This window comes from Cryptomeria japonica, chromosome 8 (genome assembly GCF_030272615.1).
Source record: "Cryptomeria japonica chromosome 8, Sugi_1.0, whole genome shotgun sequence".
In the NCBI taxonomy this organism is placed as follows: Eukaryota; Viridiplantae; Streptophyta; class Pinopsida; order Cupressales; family Cupressaceae; genus Cryptomeria; species Cryptomeria japonica.
In genome coordinates, this window is record NC_081412.1 from 218,703,486 (window position 1) to 218,727,188 (window position 23,703).

Below are 23,703 nucleotides of genomic sequence, written 5' to 3' on the forward strand. Positions count from 1 at the left end.
TGCCAAACAGTTGGCAAGCAATCTAACATGCTGAGCATGAATGCAACATTACATCAATTATATGACTCCAAATCACAGCCCTTTATTAAATGCAGTTCCAAGTACAAAATACTATGCAATTCACCAAGTCTCTTGGCTTACAATAATAGACTCATATGACTGTAAATGCTCTCTTACAGCAGTGACATTAGATGACTAAGACTGACAATGCAAGTAACTAATAATCACAAAGAACCTAATTATATAAGCGCCTTATGTTGTTGATGAAGAAGCAATCAATATCCAATGAATCGAGACCTTCTAAGCCAAAAACCATAACCTTCTCCTAGCCACCCCTGTTCTGATATGTTTCAGACAACAGTAAATTATCAACAGCCTCCAAGCTCTCTCAAGCATCAAAACCATCTATATGTTGGTTGAAAATTTTGTACACCTGGGGGATGTGCAAAATTGTGGTTTCAGCCACAGTGTGTGAGTATGATACTCTCCTAATTTAGGGAAGGCTCCCCCTATCTACAAACTAAACTAGTCTAATATGGATGGGACAGCAGTCTTTCTTCTTCTTTCAAGAAAAACTATACTCTTTTCTCTTCACAGAAAAGTAATAGCAATTGGAAATAAATAACAGCAAATACAGGAATGAGACTTTTTTGTAGGATTTTTGGAACATAAAGGGAAGCAAAGTTTCCATGAAGGCACAAAGACCTCCGTCACTTCCCCGGGACGGGAAAACAAAAATGAAAGCACAAAGTCTTCGACACTTCTATTGTCCTATCAACCTTTGTAGATGATTTTCTAGTAACCAAACACAGTATGTAGCAGCTCAAAGTCTAACTACATGATGCACTTCACCTTACATGCACAAGTTTTAAAAATAGAAGCAGTACAAAGTCTACAAGCTATCTTCCCTCTTGAGCTTTCCACACTAGTTTCAAATATGATAAGCAGCTCAAAGTCTGCAAGACCAAATCTGAAAACCAAACATATAACTCTAAATACAATTAGCAGCTCAAAGTCTCCAAAATTGAATTTAAATCTCTCTTGAACAATAGAACAAAAATCACAATCAACTCTAGAAAATGTTATCACATAACAACTTGAATTGGCACAAAGTCTCAACACAACTTGCCTCTTTTATTGAAAGCAATTTGATTTACATCTAAGCTCAAAGTCTTAGAGTGCACATACAAACTGACAGAATTTTGTTGCATTGCCAAAAGATTTATATTACAATAGACCCCCTCAAGTATTTATAGGAGAGAAGCCTTGAGAAAAAGGTGGGAGGATCCCAACTAACTTGAGAAATTCTCTCAACCACCATGACTTATTCCAACTACAGTCCTAATTGAACTCAACTTGTAGTTGCTTTACATGTAATTACAAAAGTGCAAGTGATGAGTTAACTTGCAATTACAAAGCTATTTTTTACATGTAACTTGTCAAAACAAAATTACAAATGCATAATTAAAACTATTCTATGTGTCCAAAGACACGACTCTAACTGCTTCATCCTTTGTTTGTGATGATCTTCATGCTGCTTTAGGATGCTAGAACTTGAAGTATTCTGGATCAGTGAAGACATCTTGAACCGGAACGGGAATTTGCATCCTTAATGATCTTTGTGTCCTTGGCCAACGAACTTCAACCTTATCTTCTTGCTTGGGGTAGTACTGGCTTTTCAGGAGGGAAAGGGCTGCCTTCCTCTTTTCATGTCATGACCATCTCTATCTTGAAAGCATTCTATGCTCTCAACCATGAATTGTTGTTGTATCTCTTCTTTGTATCATCCTCCAATCTTGAAATCTGCTTGCAAAATAAGGCCCATGCCTTAATCCATTGATTTGATAGATCGTGTGTGCAAACCGAACTGACAAAGGAAGGGATAAACTAATGCAAAAATGGGCTCACAAGTGAATTTCGGGTTCTGGAAGCTGCATTACATGTGTGGGAAAAACAAGAGCATTAACTTGCAATTGTGGAGAACAAACATGCAACTTCATATGTGTAATGGGTAAACACAAGTTTGCATTGGACCTTTAAAACTCATTTTCAAGTGTTTTTTGAGTGCATTTTGGACCAATTTCAGATCTTGGGGAACGTTTTACAAGTATATAAGTGGGGAAGAACAAATGTGCAATCGGGCTTTTGAAACCCGAATGCAAGTATACTTGTAAAAAGGAAAATGAAGTAGTGAGTGAAAAATGAGATTTTGACATGTAGGAAATGGTGAGAATGGTATGTACGGATGATGGCAATGAATATGAGTGAAAATGAAAAGATTTTGGGAAGATCATCTTTATGAAAATGGGAAGAACTTTCAACTTGTAATCAAGTTTTAAAAACCCAATTTTGAAAGGATGAGCATTTTTCCGACTTTGAAACTTGAAATTTCAACCAAAGGGGTAGATCAACTATTTTCATCACACTTGCAATCGGACTTTTAAATCCCAAATGCAAGCAAAGAGGGAAAATGGGGAAAGACAATGCAATTTGCAAATTGCTTTGCAAACTTGGAACAAAGGGGAAAATCTCTCACAAAACCGATTTTAGGCAAGAGCAAAACAAAACTAACATATATACAACTTGATCAAGGAAACTAAAACAACCTAAAACAAGAAATGAAAGCAAGAACAAGAGAAGAAAACATACCTTGATCAACAAAAACGACCTCCCAAGAACAAGAAGCAATCCTTGAAAGAAGAGAATGAATCTCTTAAATAGACAAAAGAAGATGATTCAAACCCTAGCCATGTTTTTCAAAAACGCCATATGCAGCAAAAACGCCTAACAAATGCATGAAGAATCAGTCAAATGAAGCTTCCAATCCCCACACCTAGGTAAGAGAAGCCAAAACGACTCAAGAGAAGGAGGATTCGTGGCACTTCCAAGAGGTAAATCGTGGCATTTGAAGAACACGTGTTTGCCATTTTAACACCTTTGAACCAGCAAAAACGACTACCATATGGCACAAAAAGAGTTTCAAAATGCATGAAAATAGCTTAGGATTCAAAACGCCTTCCTCCTCCTAAAATCTCTCCACAAAAATCAATTAAATCCTTCAACAAATTCGACTTCAATAGCTGGTCGAGTTCTTGGAGAAGGGCAACAAGTTTTAAAATTTGCAAATAACATATGAAATCGGGTTTCTAAAACCCATTTGCAAGTTTTAATATGTTCACTTTTCATGCATTAAGGCAAAATCAAGTTTGTGAGAGAAAACTACAAGTTTAAAATACATGTAAAAGGGAAATAAAACTCCCTTTACAAGTTTTAAACAACTCAACAAAAGACTAGTAAAGGGAAAATAAAATTCCTTTAACAAGTCACAAAAATAACTTAACTTAAAAATAAAACTTGTAATCAAAGGAAAATTTCCCACTTGCAGTCAAGAAGAAAACACCCGAAATTGAAGTAAAAACATAGCAAACAAACTCGAAACGCGATGAAATTAAAAACGTGGTTTGAGGATGGACTGAGGATTAGTCTAGTCCAGGGGTAGGGTAAAATTCTACCTCGGGAAGCGTGCCATAGAGTGAAATTTTCATTTTTTGACAAAAATTTGTAGGGGTTGTCACATTTTTGAAAATCCAAAAATGAGGACAACACTATATTCCCTCACAAAGGAAATGCCCCAGCTGGAAGATGAAAACGATGCATTCATAGGCCATTGTGAGAAAAAATGCAGTCTTCCCTGTAGCTATTGTAAAGTCTAAAAATGACTAATGCCTCGAGTGCAAATCAAACTAGATTATTTGCAGCCTTTAAGTTCCATTTTTTGCTTCAAAAACTAGAGTGATCCAATTAGAGGGTGAAATCGATGCCAATGTGGGCCAGAATTATCAAAATCGTGGCTCCCTTCAGCCGAGGCAGATCTGAAACCAAATCTGAAATATAACTCAGAGATAGGTAGTTGCAACAACTCCTTGAGGTAAATCGATAAGTCCTCTAACATTCAAATGCCTCCATTTGACTCCTCCAAAATCGAACCCTAGCTAAATTTGGCCCTTGGCCACCAGTTAAGCTCTAAAGAGATGACTGAAGTATCACCCCCACAAATGCAACCCTTCAAGAGATCTTTCACTCCCTCAGTTATGCTATCAATGGGAGTTATCGTTCCCAATGAATGAAAGGATCTACAGAAACCCTTGGCTCCACAAAACTCAATCAACACAAATATCAATTCCTTGTTGCCTAGAAGCTTGACTAGATGTTCTTTTATACTTTTTTAGTCCATCTCCAGAAGCTTCTAGAAATAATATTTTAATATCATTATTTTTACTTGACTTTTAATTGTTTTATTTTTATTTAGTCACTTTATTAATTTAATAAAATATAAAGTCATCTCCTTTTAAAGAAAAATAATGAGACAACTTATATAATATTAAATTAAATATTTTTCCCCTTGTTTCTCCAAAATTCATACACAAACAACTCCAAGCCAAAACGGGGACATTACAATCCGCCCCTCCTAAAATTGCTTGTCCCCAAGCAATCATGGCTGTCAGAAACTCTCGTCCCACCTGGATCCCAAGGGAAGATCTGTGTAATGTCCCTATCATCATCAATTAGCTCCTCATCTAACTGAATTTGTTGAACCAATTCAATCTCCTCATCAAGTGTCGCGCGAGTATAAGCCTCAAGAGGAATCATGTCAAGAGACTGATCATACTTGCTCCCAATCTTTGCACAAAGTGAGCTATCAAATAAACTATCCATCACATGCACCCCCGAATTGTGCATCTAAAATAAGTCGTGTACATGAGGATCAAATGTGAAGCTATATGAACTCCTCACTATATACACTTATGAAATTCCCTCCATGAATCCTGTTTGAAATCCCGATGCATTGGAAGGATCCCAAATGTCACTTTTATCAGGACTAAAATCAAGAGAGTGATCAACATCCAAATCATAGAGTGGACTATCATACAGCCATGTAGCATCAAACTCGAGCAATGGATTGTCAATCATCTCATGCTCCTCCTGAATAACCACTTGTTCTCTCTTCCTACTCTTTCCTTTACTTTGAGAAATGGAATGTAGGCTCCCATCTGCAATTCCTCTCAACACATAAGTCTCATCATTCAATTCAAATTTCATTTCCAACTTAGGTACATTGAGAGTAAACACTCCAATGTCTTGGAGCCATTTCATGCCCAAAACTACGTCCACTGCACCCATGTCGACCACATAGAAGTCAAGTTGTAGCTCATAATCATTTAGCTGTAAGGTGAGATTACCTATCCGTCTAGTGCACATGAGGGTATATCCATCTGCAACTCTGACTCTAAATACATTGAAATCCTTTGTCTGCAATCTACATCTGGCCACAAATCCCTCATCAATAAAATTACACGTTTCTCCAATGTCAAGCATAGCAATGCAACATTGTCCATTGACTGTTTTTTTGAATCAAAAACTAACCTCATCCTACTCGTCAGCAAATAACGCCATAGGAGATAGATTCCCATCGGGCCCAAACTCTTTTGAAGTTTTCCCACCCTGATCATCCCCTGAAGCAGTTGACTGATCCGTAGCTTCAGAATCGAGATCCTCATAATACACCCACATTGCACGATTTGCCTTGCCCTTAGGCCTCAAAGGGCAATCATGCTCTCTACTGTAAGGCTCTTTGCACCAAAAACATAATTTATTTCTCCTTGACTCTTCCCGTGTCTCCTCATCTATCATGATTGCTGATTTCATTTTCTTATCAGCAAGTTGTTGAGGACTCTCATTGTTGGTAGAAGGAACTTCTTTTTGCGAACTCTTGCTTTTCGGGGCTGCGAACTCCATACTTCTAGCCTTCTTCATTGCTTCTTGTAATGATGGTGGGTCAAAAGCTTTCAACCAGCCTCTTAATGGCTCCATCAAACCTTCCATGAACAAGACAACCAATCTTCTTTCACTAATGTTGGGAACCATGACTGATAACCTCTGAAAATCAACAACATAAGCTTCAAGAGTTCCATGTTGCTTCAATTGTGCAGGCTCACGAAAACTTACTTCAGGATCTTTGACATCAAATCTTTCTATCAATCTATTAGTGAATTCATCATAGGTAGTAATAAGATTATGGCCAAGAGTGACCAATCCGTGGTACCACCACTCATGAGCAGCCACTTCTAAATGTAGAGTAGCAAACCTTATGGCGTCCTCCTCAAGCATTGGTCTCAATGACAAGTAGTTATCAAGCTTTTGCACCCATGCTCTAGCTGTACACTTATTGCTCCCATCAAAATATGGCATAGTAAGCTTACCAAGAGCTTGCTGATAATCTTACCTTTGGGATGCAGTGGGCAATCAGGATCTGAATTCTAAATCCACGGTCGTTGGGGACAGGGAGACGGGGGGGGCGTGGGGACGGGCTTCGGGGACGGGGGCACTTGGGCCTGGAGTGGGGGAAACGCGTTTCCGTTGAACACTCAATTCTTTCAATGTTCATTTCTACCACTCAGATTACTGCTCCCTTAAAAAAGATAAAATGAATGTAAATTTATTATGATGTTGAGGCCTCAGTTCTAAACCACATCTAGCTACCCATAGACATTGGATTCTTTCATGTGCAAGTATACAAACACCCCACAAATATCTGCATAGTCCATACATTTGGTAATTATAAGTGACAGTTGTAAACATCGAAATAATTAATGCTCTATATATTATGCCATGACCTAGAATACCCAGCTTGGTATTTCACAAATAATAGTTCTGAGGTAGCCACTTTCTACACGCATATGTAACAGATATTCTCTTGCAACAACCAGTCAAGTGCCTTTCACTGGCATCCTAAGTTCCAACTTGATAGACTCCGATTACCACTCCCAGATCTTAGATATAGAACTTAAGGCTAGCAGCAATAAAAATTTAAAAGATTAATGATTAATAGATTCTAACATAATCTAGAAGTGAAACTTATATTTAAAATTCCCAACATATTGTTTACAAGTTTAAGTAATAACTTTGAAATAGGAAATAACTCCAAACAATGGACACCTTATTGGACCATCCACTGATTTTCATGGCCGAATGGAAATTGGGAATTCTATTTTGCACAAGTAAATTTTAGCAAGGAATCAAGTTCCCTTATTTATTGGAGATCGTATCACTCTCATGGTGAATGTATAACATTCAGGTTACTATCCCCTCTCCAACCAACCACTCCCCCTCTGCCCTGCTTACAAAAGGAAGAAACAAAGTAATATGGATGCAAAATGTTAAATGCATTGAGGCTTCCTCTTAAATGTGTCTACCTGGTTCCACCATAGTTATTAAACCTTATTTCACACATAGAGAGACAAAAGAAAGTCAGTGGGTTGCAACCAGGGACTCACCTTTGTGAACCTCAAAATAGTTAGTCAACCAAGCTAGGCCATCATGATTTTCAGATATGGAGACTACTTCCACATAAACACATTTAGCCCCCTGTTTTTCAGCATGCCTAAACACCCATCAGTAAAGTATAAGCATTTCACAGGATTCGGCAGAATGTAACCACATGCAGCTCCTGATCTGACTTCCATATACAGAAGTATTTACGCCCAACTTCACATATACAGAGCTGTATATGACCAAATCCAGCAAGTCCACTGCAGCTTAGTCCTCTAGATAGTCATGGCATAGGCATTGAGTCCTTCAAATGATTAGGCAGAGGTCATCCACTGAGGCTGGGTAGTGCGACTGGGTTGTTTGCTGCAGGAGACACAGGTCCGGACCCAGTTATCTGCCCTCAGTTGCATCCATGCCTGACTGGCTCCTGCAGGAGCCACTGGTATAGAGTATAGACCGCTCTAGTTCCAATGTGTAAGTGTGAATGGTAGTTTAACAAGCCCAATCTTCGAGCTATAATTGCATATCATGAGAGAGAGAGAGAGAGAGAGAGAGTTTTGCACATCTTTCCAATCCACCTGCAACCCTTAATCCCTCCATGGATTTAGAACTTATGGTTAAAATGAAAAAATTAGACTAAACTCTAAAACATAATTTAATAACTATTAGTCAAATCTTTTAGTGGTAACAATTCTCAATTTCGGAGGTCATAGATTGAGGTTCCAATTTAGGTCAGTTGTTCAGAACTCCACGTTAAAACATCAACAATCAAAAGACTTCAAACTTCCATGGTCCATTTATTGTAAAGGGGGTTTCTTCCAATCTATTTGCACAGTTTTTGTGTGGAAACTGATCTAAGTTGATTCTCTAAATATAACTCTTAACTATACTGCTAAGCCCTTTTTGGGGCCTTGTATCACGTCAATTCATATTTTCTGGTCTGTAATTTGCATAAGCACCTCCATGGTTTTGGTATACATCTAAGATCATCAATCCATCTTCACCATATACTACACATATCCAATGACAAAGTCGTGGACCATTTTGGGAAGATCAAGCATGGCATCATCCAAGCACACACCAAAACCTAGCAGAGTCTTCATCAATAGCTTTGCCAGGATTCCATACCTGCAGGCCAGACAGCTAAGATCAACTCAAAATATGTGATACCGCCAAATGCCGACAATGGTGCTACTGCCTTTAAGTCTGTAAGAGTGGACCTCTTGTATGACCTCTCTGTGGACCAGATTTTATTGTTAATTTTCTACCGCAGGTCAACAAGGAAAAGAGTCCCATATTGATGAACATATATGTCATCTTCTATCGCAGTCCTCTACCTTCTGCATCATTGTATGACTATATACATATCTAGATCCATAGTTAGCATCAGATATCAGAAGACGGAAGTATAGTAGCACATAGACAACTATGCATCTCCCTCAACAGTATACCATGTACAAAAGGTACAGATTGATAAATACTAAAATTTTATGCTTAAATTCTATTAACTTTCTTATTCGTCACACTTGAATGCTATTTATGATTTCTGAATCACTTTTTAATATTGCTTAAACATATGAAATATCTAGATTTCAAATATTTATAGTGTTATTCTCCTAATCTCCCCCGGAATCTTAAGTAGAAAATTTCCTACCCCTCGCCTTCCCTAAGAATCATCTCTATCTGTCAGTTCAACTGAATTGAAATCCCTCAAGTAAATTCAAACAACTAAAAACTGCAATCAGATTTTATTCATTTCTAACAAACTAACTGACCGTCTTGGTATCCATAGCTCTGACATGTCTGGCCTCCAGGTCGTTAATGGGCTGGTCGATTCGCTGATCAAGAGACCACATACGCCCTTTGGTGCTGCCGCTCCCGCACGTTTCAATCTCCATTGATGCCATTTTCGTTCTTATGGGAAAGTTACATGTATATAAATAAACTACAAAATGGTTTTACAATAGAAAGTCGCGGGCTCTGAGCTTAGCAGAGGAGAAGACTTGCAGAAGCTAACAGCATATCCATACATCATACAAAATATATGAAAGAAGAAATCTGGTCTCTTAAAATTGCTCCTACTCAGCACTTTCGAACACATCCGGACAGCATAATCAGAGATAGACCAACATAGCATGTCATATTCATGGAGGAGACAAATTTCGAGGTCATCCCCCACTAGACGTGTTGGCATCACCACTCATTTGTATGGCCCGCAGGAATCGATCCCGCGACCTGTCAACGTTTTTTTCGTGGGGTTTTTTTTTTTAAATTTGTCTGGAGAGGTAATTGGTAAAAATACATCACCGATACCAGGGTGGGTCCACCCAATCTGTAAAGTAAATTTTCGATGGAATAGAATTCGTTCTTGAAAAAAGTCATTCTTCTTAGATTTTTCCATAAAAATAAATAAATCATTTTATACGTCTTAATTTAGATATTAATGTGTTATATTTTACAATTCTTAATAATCCCGTCCCAATCGATGTCGATATAAATGGGGGCCTCCTCCTGTATGTCTGTGTAATTTTAGTTTTAAAAAGTGTGGTTAGACGACAATGATAATACTTGGGAGCCTTTGTATGCGTTTTATTCTTTTGACTCAGCTGTAATGAGTTTAAGCAAGTAATTTTTTAATAAAATTGTGAGAAGTTAAGCAAGTAATTTTTTAATAAAATTGTGAGAAGTTGGGTATTCTTTTGACTGAGAATATATATATATATATATATATATAAAATTTTTAGAGATAGTTTTTGAGGTATCTATTTTTAATCACTTTTTCATATATAAGTAGAGTAGGTGAGAAAGTATCTCTTAGTCTATTTTATTTAGATTCTTAAAAGATATATATCCTAGTAGTATTGCAGTAAGGTGTTATAATTTTATGATAAGTGCTTGTTATAATTTTATGATAAGTGCTTCTTATATAACCAGATAATAAATTTAGGGGTAGGAATTAGTTAAGATTAAAAATAAGATTATGGTTAAGGTTAGAAATAGGGTTTAGATTAGAGTTGTGACTAAGATTAGAACATAGATGTTAGGAAAAGGGTTATGGTAGGGTTAGTTAAGGATTAGAAATGTAGTTAGAAATATTATCAAGGTTAGGATTAGAGTTAGTAAATTTTTTTGTTCTATAAGACTTTATGGTCCAACTCTTAACTCTAATCATAATTATAAGCCTAAAAGTATTATAATTAGGGTTAGGTTACTCAACTATGTGTAAGATGTATATTGCTTTTTAACTTGATCATTTATTTTTAAAATGTATGTAATTTATTTTTGATGTTGTATTTCATTTTTTCAACATTAAACTTTTAAATTTTTTTATTTCAGTCATATGTTTATCTTAGACACTATCATATGTGTCCTTAAAAATTATTATGTGTGATGGTATCCCTTTAAATTATTATATGCAATAGTATCTCAACATTATAATTCTTATTTTATTGTCATTGTTTTTATCGTTCTTCTTGCTTTCCCAAATGGTTACATGAACTATCACAAATATTTTTTTATTACAAGAAATAAATTCATGTCAACTAGTAAGAGGAAGAGACCCGTTCATAGGTTCCCTAGGGTTAATCCTTTGTCTGCTTCCCTGGATGGGGAGATGGTGAAATGGTCAAAACCGGAGAAGGGGTGGGTGAAAATAAATTTTGATGGGGCCTCAAAAGGTAATCTAGGGACTTCAGGTGCAGGATGTGTGGCCTGTGATGATGAAGGGAAGATCCTCTTTACAGGTGCAAGAAGGCTATAAGATGGAACCAATAATGAGGCGGAGGCTCAAGCGGCTTTACTTGCAGTTGATCTGGCAGTAAATATGAAGGTAACGAAGGTACATCTAGAGGGTGACTCCCAAATTGTAGTCAATGCTTTGATCAAAGGCAATACACCGTGTTGGAAATTGAATAAATACATACACATTATTAGTGGAAAGCTTAAATCTTTCCAAAACTTTTGCATCTCTCATGTGAAAAGAGGAGGAAATGTCATTGTTGATGGCCTTTCAAATGAAGCGTGTGAGCTCGCACTAGGGAAAGTGAGGTGGTGTGATTGTAAAGAAGGCATAGTGAGATGGAGTTAAGGTTTCCTGCTAAGTTGGTACGCCAGCAATTTCAAATTTCATGTCAGTAGGTCGGCATTTCATATGAGTAAGGTCGTGTGTTAATGCGCATTTATTGTGGAATGCTTTCTGAAATGGCGGCAATGGTGAAGTGTGCTACCTTAATTCTAGTTTTGGTATGCTCGTGCATTTAATGAGAATAGTATGTAAGTTGGTGAAGATAACTGTGTTTGACAGATTTCATTGGAAGTTCTCTGCAAATTTTTCCAGCGAGCACTAGAATGGAAGCAAAGTTTACTCTACAGTCCTCCAAGCTAATGCCAGCTTTTCAGGGACCCGTCCCACTGAAAAAGCTCGAGAAGATGTTTCTTGCAAAAGACCCGTTGTTTTTTAAGGCAATCCAGTTGGTCCTGGGTGAAGAGGTGGTGGTTATCGGCCACATATACAAATGCAGAGCGGATATTTACTCTCTCATCATGGCTTGGGGACTGGAGTTGGGCTACTCTTGCACGGATGTGATGAAAGTTGTGAAGAAGATCATTCCACAGGAGTATCTATTAAATATGGAGTCCTTGTTGGAATGGGTTGTGTCGGGTTAGGGTTTCAATCTCTCTAACGGCATCCCAGAGGAAAATGTGGAGTTGCGGGTGAGGCACTCTCAAATCCAATTCATTTTCCGCCACGAGGAAGCTCGAGTTCGTTTTAGGGATGACGTGAGGCGAGGCTAAGAAGGGATGATGGTCTATGTCCAGATAATGGACATCGAATATGTAATTCGGTAGGAGGGTGGGGAGGTGAGAATGGTGGATGAGATGAGATGCAAGAGGTCGATTACGAGAAAGCTATCGATGGAATTGGCAAGGTAGGGTGTAGTGGGTGGTGTGGCTAGTGGCTTTGGTGACACGACAAAAGGACCAAATTTGTGTGGGCTAGCGGCTGAAGGTGCAGAAATAACAACTGGAGATTCACATGCCTCGGCTGGAGCAACTGTGAAGAAAGAGAGATGAGGAATTCTCTGGACCAAGGTACTTCTGGGCACGTCTTTTCATTTAGATAGTATTTTATTTGAAAAACTTAAATTTATGTTTTCTATAATTTTGAACACTTCGGCTAGATTTTTGATTGGCATGATGTAATTTTGAACTTCTGCTCTTGATGATGTGGGGGTGGGGTAGGGTTTGAGCGGTATACTGTTTTTGAAAACTATGGTTTTAGATGGGAGGTTTGGATGGTTTTTGTGGGTGGTTTGGGGAAGTGGTTTTTTTTTGGAAATTTTGATGCAAATGTACCTTTTAGTTTTAATTAATAAAATATAACTATTACCGATTAAAAAAAATTAGTAAGAGGAAGAGGTTGCACATATAATTAATACTAAAATATGATCCATAGACCAAAGAAACACACATAACTTGGTTATTGTTCCTCGTAAGTGTACTTACACAACCAAATACTACACTTGGTTACATTAGGTTTTTCTATATATCACCAAGCATCTATTCGAATCGATCAAATCTATTTGCGGGATTTGACCATCATCAAGAAAAAAATGTTATTAAATATCCTCAAGACAAGTCCTCAAAGGTGCCTATAATACCACCAAGTCCATATGTTTGAATTTTAATGTAGGTAGGGAAGAGTGCAAAGTTGAAGAGGATGAACCTATATTCATATGAATGTTGGGGGCAATAATTGGACATTGTTGTTGTCATACAAACACTGCCACATAAAAAAAATAGAATTATAGGGGTCACCATCATTGCATAAAATTATGAGGATAATCTAATTTAGATTTCATCATTCTACTTCCAACATGTCAAATTTTAGGTGATTATAAGTTTACAAATCAAAATATATGATTGAATCAATTAATAGATCAACTATCAACCATAAAAGCAGTTACGACAAAAAAGCACCATGTGACAAGAGCTATAAGTACATGAAACTGTATATTGATATAAAAAAAAAAGAGCGACAATAACCCAAGAACATAAAAATTAATTCATGTTATTGAAACCAACTCTTAATCTAGTGTAGTCTAAAGCAAAACCAAAATTAAACATCAACCTCCAAAAATAACTTAACTTTTTTTAAACCCTATCTTCTCACTTGTTTTCTACTAGTAACATCTTCTCCCTCTTTGGTTTAGAATGTACAATAATAATGTAATATTCATGATGATATATATTTTGGGGTGAATAACCTCAAAAGATAAAAAGAACTCATTATATTTACTTTCGATGAACCTAACTATTACATGGTTTCCTTTATAATAGTTTAAAAACAATTAGTATATGCATTACCTATGTTTATCTCTTGCTTTTTCTAGGTGTTTGGATTCATCTTTGTATATCTTTTGTTCAAAATATTAAATTAGGGGAGCACTCTCCTTTTTTAACATGCATTTGCTCTCATAATTTTCCACGCCCATCACTATGCCTTCAAGTCAATATATCACAAATCCATAATTTCTTGCTCATGAGATGATTTTCATGGATAAAAATATAAATGAGTTAGAAGTGTCATTAAATTTAAGTTCTATCACTCTCATACACCACACTATTCAAAATGACTATTCATTATCCACTATATTGTGTCCTACAAACCTTGGAACATCGGGTTTTGATAGGTATAATGGTCTAAAGAGGATCACTTGCACTACATAAAGAAATTTTACTATGCTATTAACTCACATATGATGATAAAATATTGTTTTGTTCCCTGACACTTTAACAATACCTTGGATTAGGTTTTTACTTTAACCCATAATTAATTACATTCTTTCTGAATTTACTGTAAGGATTTATACATTGCTTATAATTCAACACTGACCCTAGGATTTCACTTACAAAATTAGTATAATGCACAATTAATATCTTGATGATCATACCAATATATTTTTCATTACATCATTATTTTTAAAATGGTCTCTACACTACCTAAGAACCTTCTTTGACCCTTTTTACCAAAAATATAATGTTAATTATCTGAGAGAAATTCTTTCTTCAAATGTATCATTTTCTTTTGAATCATCTATGGAATCTATCAAGGTTGAGTGAAAGTTCTTAGAGATGAACATCTCAACTATAAGAGTCCCCCTACCCCCACTCCTCCATGAAATGAAATTCCTAGGTTAATTGTAATAACCCACCTTAATTAACCCAACAAAATTGACCATTATTTTTTTTTTCTTCAATTTAATCATTGTGTTTGATTCAATTGCATACTCTGGGCATCCATCCATTTGGATTAGGCATTCATCCATCCGGGATGAGCATCTAACCATACGGGTTAGGCATCGGTCCATACGGGATATAAGATTTCATCTATCCAATACGGGATAGGCATCTATCCAATACGGGATAGGCATCTACCCATACGGGGTAGGCATCTATCCAATCGGGATAGGAGGTGCTCTGGCTAGAGACTTAGACTCATCAGGACCATTCAAGTCCTGAGCCACTCACTAAGTACTACACTCTTCTAATAGAAGTGCACTGAGGTCGCCGTCCTTAGGAGTAATTAAATAACATAATTCAAGCTTGAATTTCGCCTCGGAATTTGGCTTAAAGCCTCAGGAAGTCAAGCGAATCCATACGGGATTCCTTCCGAGTATGCATTGAATTACTTTTTCCATTTTATTATACTTATCTTTCAAATTAGGATTCTTACTCAATCCTTCTTTTTACCAAGCCTAGACCCCACCCACGAACGCCTGAGTACGAGGGACAACTCCGTCCCAAGACTGCCTACATACCCGCTTCGGCACGGGATCAAGGCGTAAAGTATGTAGTTCTATTTTCTACTCTATGGTTTGATGTAAACTGATTAGTGGGTATGCAACCCTTCCTAGGGTCAATATCCCAGACATTTTCTCTACGGTTGCTACCCACGATGGTAGCGCTTAAGCAAAGGCTCAAGATGGCCTATTGCTTGTGGCCTAAAACAACTAGATCCTAATTCTTATCATAAGCGTCACCCTTGACCAATTGTCAATTGACAATAATTCTTCGAGATTAAATCAATTTTATAAAAGCATTCCATTCAATCAACCCTAACAGTGGTTTACTATGGTTAACTCAGCGGATGAAAGATCATTTCAGAATTATCTTATTAAATTATCAATCCAAGGGGGATTACCTGCCCCTTGGATTTTAACTTCCAAGTGTCCCTTATTACTCCCCGACGATTTATAGGGACGATGCCATAGACGTCGTTGTTGCAGCTTTATTAGGCGTTAAGTGCAGTAGTTCAACACGACGGCATTACCCGTAAGCGTGACCCAGAGGCACTGTATATACCGAACGCTGCTAGGTTTTGGTTCTCCAACATCTTTTATTTAATTTTCTAACTTATGATAAACATCATACTTGGAAATAATTATGAATTGAACGCGTATAATTAGACATTGCAAAGCTCAATTAATTGAATTAACTACTTGATGAATTACATGGAATAAAAACCATAACTAAAATTATTTATTATTCAAAACTTGAATTATAACTTACATAATAATAACAATTAGGAAACTTGCATAATAATAATTAAATGTGTAACTTGCATGGAGATGGAAACGCCAATAAATGTAATCAATGTAAGGAATTTGCATGAGACGAAGGTAGTGCAAGTTACATGCAAGAATATCGCCTATAAAGTCACTAGTCCCAAAAATAGAATTTAGCTTCAAATCATATTGACATGGATAAATTGCTAAGTGGATCTTAAGAAGGTATAATTTAATTTACAATTTATAAATTTGCTAAAACTAATTATAAATCTAAAAATTTACCTAAGTTTAAAATTTTTATTAAACTAAAATTTATATATATAAAAAATTAACATTATACAAATTGCCACGAATTTAATTGAAATGGCATTTAAAAAAAAAAAAGATGAAAGGGAGGAAGTGGGAGTGGGACCCACAGGTCCCATCACCACTGTGGGTACTGCAGAAGCAGGCCCACAGTGGTGAGGGGACCCCGTGGTCCCCTCCACTACCTTGCAGCCACTGTCGTGATAGTGACCGCAGGGGAAGTGGAGGGTACCACTTCCCCAGCGGTTACTAAACCGCCTCCACTAGCCTCCACGTCATCCGATACTCATAAATTCCAAAAGGAGTGATTTCAAAATTGAAATTGCTTGCAATGTTTAATATGTTCATTTTCGTTTGATATAAATTTAATAATATATATATATATATATATATATATATATATATATATATATATATATATATATATATATATATATATATATATATATATATATATATATATATATATATATATATATATATATAAAATTAAATGTGGTTATATATTTCTGTTTTATTTCCAGTCTATTTACAATATAAGAGAGATATAAATATAACAAAAGGAATATTTTATGTGAATATGAATTTCATCACATAGATGAAACAACCCAGGGAGATTAATTCGTTCCCAGCAATGTACAGATAATTGAAAAATAGATAATTATGTTGAGTTAAACAAAGCTTTCAGAGGAAGGATTTCGGGAGCTAATATTTACAGAGAGGGATTTATTTCCTTATTCACAGAGAGATTTATTTCTACATATAAAAATAACCATGAAATCAAATGAGAGTAAAGATTCATTCACAGGGATGAATAACGCAGAGGTTTATTCACAGGGAGATATATTCTTCAATTTCAACTGATATTCACAGAGAGATTTTCTTTTAGATTTCTATTCGAAGAGCCAGAGAAATGAATTTGAGGGAAGAAATAAGGATTAAGATTCAAATCACTCGGGGGAGAGTTTTAATCTCAGAAAAGAGATTTAGAAATAAAGGAAATATGATGTTTGCACAGATCTACAATCTTTGGAAAAACAAAAAGCAAGATTATGTGCATATTTCCTAAATAAAATAAATAATAGAGCTGCCTTTTATTCCTAAATAAGAAGAAGAGATTTATTTATTCATTCACACAGAGAGAGATTTATTTATTTTTATATTCAATATCATCTCTAGGTTTCAAGAGAAAATAGAAAAACAAAAATCTGATTTTCTACCTTTTAAATAGATTAAATAAAATATGCAAGAGAAGTCTGCATTTGTATTTAAAAAGAGAAGGAATTATATCACTGCAATTCTTTAAAGAAAACAAATAGATTTTCTTCCTATCTAGCAAATCAAAAAATGATTTCTTTCAGAAAACTATATTCGACTAAAGAATCTAGAAACTATATATATTTTTTGATAAATACAAATTCCTCATATGACAAAAGGAGAGAACCTGGTTTACTGAAGCTTGATGTTGAATCTTATAGCTATCCTTTGATCCTTCCTTGCAACTTGAGAGATATCCTTCAAACAACAACTTAAAAATCCTGCAACACAAATGAGACTACCAAAGAAAAACTTGGGAAATTTCCTTCAAAACATAATCAACTCCCTTCTTTGAAACTTGCATATCATTTTATAAGAAAAATCCCTCCCTTCCACTATCTAGAAAATTTTAATTAAAAAGGAGATTCTTTTTCAATATTGGACTCATGCAAATTGATTAAACTTAGTGGGGGAGTTACATGCAAAGTGGTGAAGATTCCTCTAGAAGCTTCTTATTCTTCCTACAACATGTGCCATATTTGGGAGTCGAAAATAAATAAATAAATAAAAATAATTATATTCTCCAAGTGTGTGTGTGTGTGTATTCATTTTTATTCTTTTATAACATTTATTCAATCATTTTAAATAGCTTAACCAAAATATAATAGAATTGTACTTAAATCAAAAAGTGATAAAGGAGGGTTGTGACATCCTCCCCCCCTTAATTTGTGCATTGTCCCGATGCGCTTATTGAATGCATCCAAAAAAAGTCTATAGATCATGATTAAAACAAAAAGGGAAACAACTGTTGCATTTCCTTAGTATCTTCCCATGTGGCATTCTTTTCATCATACTGATTCCATTGCACTTTGCATTGATCAACCTCTTTGTTGTGCAATTGGCACTGGCGCCTCTCTAAGATTTTGAATGGCTCTATTATTATTCCTCCCATTTCCTGGACCTGTAAAGCATCCCAATTCAAAATGTGTTTCTCATCCGGTACATACTTTTTAAGAAGAGATACATGGAAGACATCATGGATTCGGCTCAACTGGGGAGGTAAGGCCAACCGGTATGCAACTGGATTAATCCTTTCCAATATTTCAAAGGTCCAACATAGCGAGGTGCAAGCTTGGTCTTTTTCCCAAACCTTATGGAACTCTTGTGTGGCCTAACCCTTAGGAAGACTTTCTCTCCCACCTCAAATTCCCTTGGAGTCTTGTTTTTGTCTGCATAACTTTCTGCCTATCTGAGGCTTCCTTCAATCTTTGCCTAATTTCCTTAGTTTTCCTTTCCATTTCCTTCAACATATCTGGTCCAACAATTACTCTATCTTCAAGACTATCCCAACTCAAAGGTGTTCGACATGGTCTACCATACAATGCTTCGAAAGGTGCCATTCCCAAAGATGTTTGACATGTATTATTGTAAGCAAACTCTACCAGAGGTAGGTACTCTTCCCATTTCTTCTGTTGGTCCATGCAGTACATGCGGAGTAGGTCTTCCATAATCTGATTTGTCCTTTCTGTTTGACCGTTTGTTTTAGGATGGTATGCAGTGTTAAAATTTAGTTGAGTTCCCATAGCTGATTGAAGAGTTGTCCAAAACCTTGAAGTGAATCTAGCATCTCTATCTGATATGATTTTCTCTAGCATTCCATGCAACCTAAATATTTCCTTAACAAAGCACCTAGCTAAGGTAGGTGCATCATCCGTCAGGTTCCCTGATATAAAGTGTGCCACCTTAGTGAGTTTGTCAATTACCACCATTATTGTATCATGTCTAGAAGGTGACGTGGGTAACCCTTGCACAAAATCCATGCTAATAACTTGCCACTTGTGTTGAGGTACACCATGTAATTGTAACAATCCAACTGGATGTCTATGTTATGCCTTTACTCTTTGACACTCCAAACATTTAGCCACATACTTGACTATGTCATTCTTCATCCCTTGCCAAAAGTATAACTTCTTTAGATCTGCATAAAGTTTATTAACCCCCGGGTGCCCTAAATAAGGGGCATTGTGAGCCTCCGACAAGACTACTTCGCTTAAGTCTCCTGAATTATGAATATAGATTCTATTATTATATCTGAGCAACCCATCTTCGTCTAATGTATACCCTTTAATCTTAGGATCGGTTGGATCGTGTTCTAATGTCAATTAGACTTGCTCATACCATGGGTCGTGACCCTGCTCATCCATTACTTGCCTTTTGAAAGAAGTTTTGAATGTTGCTATAGTCATCAAGTGTCTCCTCCTACTCAAAGCATCTGCCACCCTATTTTCCTTCCCCTTAATATATTCAATTTTAAAATCATATTCACTTAGAAACTCTAACCACCTTCTTTGTCTGGCATTTAAGTGGGGTTGGGTAAAGATGTACTTTAGTCCTTGGTTATCTGACTTTAACTTGAAGGGCTTCCCTAGTAAGAAGTGTCTCCATTTCTGTAGGGCATGCACAATCGCTGCTAACTCTAAGTCGTGGGGTGCATAATTGACTTCACAAGTCTTTAGCTTTCTGGATTCGTAAGCTACTACCCCTTCATCTTGGACAAGTACTCCTCCTAAGCCTTCAATAGAAGCGTTAGTTATGACTGTGAAATGTCCATTCGGGTCTGGTACCTTTAGAATGGGTGCTGAAGTTAGTTTCCCTTTCAAAATTTGGAATGCCTTATCACTTTGTTCTGTCCACACAAACCTTTTACCCTTCCTTTGTAATGAGGTGATGGGGTTTGCTATCTTAGAGAATCCTTCCACAAACCTCCTATAGTAACCCGCTAGCTCCATAAAGCTTCTTACCTCTAAAACGTTTTTAGGGATCGACCATTCTACTATTGCCTTTATCTTATCTGGATCAACTGCTATTCCTTCCTTTGATATTATATGCCCAAGGTAGTGAATCTTTTCCTCAAAGAAGGCACATTTTGACAATTTCCCATATAAATTACGTTCTCTCAACCTTTGCAAAACAATTTGTAGGTGTACTAAATGTTCCTCCTCATTCCTAGAGTAAATCAATATGTCATCCAGAAATACCAAAACAAATTTGTCCAAGTAGTCATGGACTACATAATTCATTAGGTTCATAAATGCGGCTGGGGCATTGGTTACACCAAATGGAACTACTGTGAACTCATAATGCCCATATCTAGTCCTGAAAGTTGTCTTTGGAATGTCCTCCTCCTTAAATTCTGAGTTGATGGTATCCTAACCGGAGGTCTATCTTTGAGAAAACTGCTGCTCCTTTCATTTGGTCAAAAAGATCCTCTATTCGAGGTAAGGGATACCTATTCTTTATTGTGACCTTGTTCAACATCCTATAGTCGATGCATAGTCTTAAGGTTCCATCCTTCTTCTTAACAAACAAGACTAACGCTCCCCATGGTGATAAACTTGGCCTTATCAATCCCTTAGCTAAGAGTTCCTCTAATTGCATCTTGAGCTCTTGCAATTTAGTTGTGTTCATTCGGTAAGGTGCCCTTGATACTGGTTCAGCTCCCGATAGTACGTCGATAGAAAAGTCAAACTTCCTTTTGGGGGGTAAGCCAGGTAATTCTTCTGGAAATACATCCTTGAATTCTTTTAAGAAAGGGGTATTTTCAAAGGTTGGGGTATTTTCCTCTTTTCCTTCATCAATTTCAACCATATAGATTAGGCCTCCTCTTCTTCTTTCCTTCTTTAATTGCATGGCTGATATGGTTTCTATATTAATGGGATTAAACTTTCCTTGGATTTTGACCCTCTTTCCTCCATCATCCAAACATTCAAAAACTTTGCTATAGCAATCTACATTAGCTTGATGGTTTGTTAACCAACTCATTCCAATAATTACATCATACAATCCTAGGGGTGCCACATAGAGGTCTACCCTTGTTCAAAATAAGGAAATTGTACCCTTGCCCTCAGCAACACTTAGTTACTTCCCTAGCCATTCTAGGGTTTATACCTGAAAGTTAAATTATGTAGTTAGTTCTTGATTTAGGATTTTAAAATTTAATTTCTACCATTGCAAAACATTCCCATAGTTGTATAAATTGAAGTGAGCACAAGGCCTAGATTTGAACCTTTGCTCTGATACCACATGTAATAACCCACCTTAATTAACCCAACAAAATTGACCATTCTTTTTTTTTTCTTCAATTTAATCATTGTGTTTGATTCAATTGCATACTCTGGGCATCCATCCATTTGGATTAGGCATTCATCCATCTGGATGAGCATCTAACCATACGGGTTAGGCATCAGTCCATACAGGACATAAGATTTCATCTATCCAATACGGGATAGGCATCTACCCATACGGGGCAGGCATCTATCCATACGGGGCAGGCATCTATCCAATCGGGATAGGAGGTGCTCTGGCCAGAGACTTATACTCATCGGGACCATTCGGGTCCTGAGCCACTCACTAAGTACTACACTCTTCTAATAGAAGTGCACCAAGGTCGTTGTCCTTAGGAGTAATTAAATAACATAATTCAAGCTTGAATTCCACCTTGGAATTTGGCTTAAAGCCTCGGGAAGTCAAGAGAATCCATACGGGATTCCTTCCGAGTATGCATTGAATTACTTTTTCCATTTTATTATACTTATCTTTCAAATTAGGATTCTTACTCAATCCTTCTTTTTACCAAGCCTAGACCCCACCCACGAACGCTTGAGTATGAGGGACAACTCCGTCCCAAGACTGCCTACATACCCGCTTCGGCATGGGATCAAGGCGTAAAGTATGTAGTTCTATTTTCTACTCTATGGTTTGATGTAAACTAATTAGTGGGTACGCAACCCTTTCTAGGGTCAATGTCCTAGACAGTTTCTCTGCGGTTGCTACCCACGATGGTAGCGCTTAAGCAAAGGATCAAGATGGCCTATTGCTTGTGGCCTAAAACAACTAGATCCTAATTCTTATCATAAGCATCACCCTTGACCAATTGTCAATCGACAACAATTCTTCGAGATTAAATCAATTTTATAAAAGCATTCCATTCAATCAACCCTAACAGGGGTTTACTATGGTTAACTCAGCGAATGAAAGATCATTTTAGAATTATCTTATTAAATTATCGATCCAAGGGGGATTACCCGCCCCTTGGATTTTAACTTCCAAGTGTCCCTTATTACTCCCCGACGATTTATAGGGACGATGCCACAAACGTCGTTGTTGCAGCTTTATTAGGCGTTAAGTGCAGTAGTTCAACACGACGACATTACCCGTAAGCGTGACCCAAAGGCACTGTATATACCGAACGCTGCTAGGTTTTGGTTTTCCAACATCTTTTATTTAATTTTCTAACTTATGATAAACATCACACTTGGAAATAATTATGAATTGAATGCGTATAATTAGACATTGCAAAGCTCAATTAATTGAATTAACTACTTGATGAATTACATGGAATAAAAACCATAACTAAAATTATTTATTATTCAAAACTTGAATTATAACTTACATAATAATTACAATTAGGAAACTTGCATAATAATAATTAAACGTGTAACTTGCATGGAGATGGAAACGCCAATAAATGTAATCAACGTAAGGAATTTGCATGAGGCGAAGGTAGTGTAAGTTACATGCAAGAATATCACCTATAAAGTCACTAGTCCCAAAAATAGAATTTAGCTTCAAATCATATTGACATGGATAAATTGCTAAGTGGATCTTAAGAAGGTATAATTTAATTTACAATTTATAAATTTGCTAAAACTAATTATAAATCTAAAAATTTACCTAAGTTAAATTTTTTTATTAAACTAAAATTTATATATATATAAAAAATTAACATTATACAAATTGCCACGAATTTAATTGAAATGGCATTTAAAAAAAAAAAAAGATGAAAGGGAGGAAGTGGCAGTGGGACCCACAGGTCCCATCACCACTGTGGGTACTGCGGAAGCAGGCCCGCAATGGTGAGGGGACCCCGTGGTCCCCTCCACTACCTTGCGGCCACTGCCGTGACAGTGACCGCAGGGGAAGTGGAGGGTACCACTTCCCTGGCAGTTACTAAACCGCCTCCACTAGCCTGCACGTCGCTCGATACTCATAAATTCTGAAAGACATGATTTCAAAATTAAAATTGCTTGCAATGTTTAATATGTTCATTTTCATTTGATATAAATTTAATTATATATGTGTGTGTGTGTGTGTGTGTGTGTGTGTGTGTGTGTGTGTGTGTGTGTGGTTATATATTTCTGTTTTATTTCCAGTCTATTTACAATATAAGAGAGATATAAAT

At 36.5% G+C, this 23,703-nt stretch overlaps 1 protein-coding gene across 2 annotated transcripts in view; it reads right to left on the reverse strand.

Moving 5' to 3' along the window:
• LOC131067819 (putative potassium transporter 12) overlaps positions 1-9,564 on the reverse strand; it is a 61,075-nt gene extending 51,511 nt beyond the window's left edge. Inside the window, exon 1 of one of the 2 annotated variants that reach the window (XM_058002982.2) lies at positions 9,105-9,564. In XM_058002982.2, the coding sequence (XP_057858965.1) occupies positions 9,105-9,236 (132 nt within the window). In that variant the 5' untranslated portion in view covers positions 9,237-9,564. Of the gene's footprint in view, positions 1-7,334; positions 7,484-9,104 lie in introns of those variants that run through there. The other variant, XM_058002983.2, reaches the window with a different exon arrangement.
• Between the last annotated feature and the right edge of the window lie 14,139 nt (positions 9,565-23,703).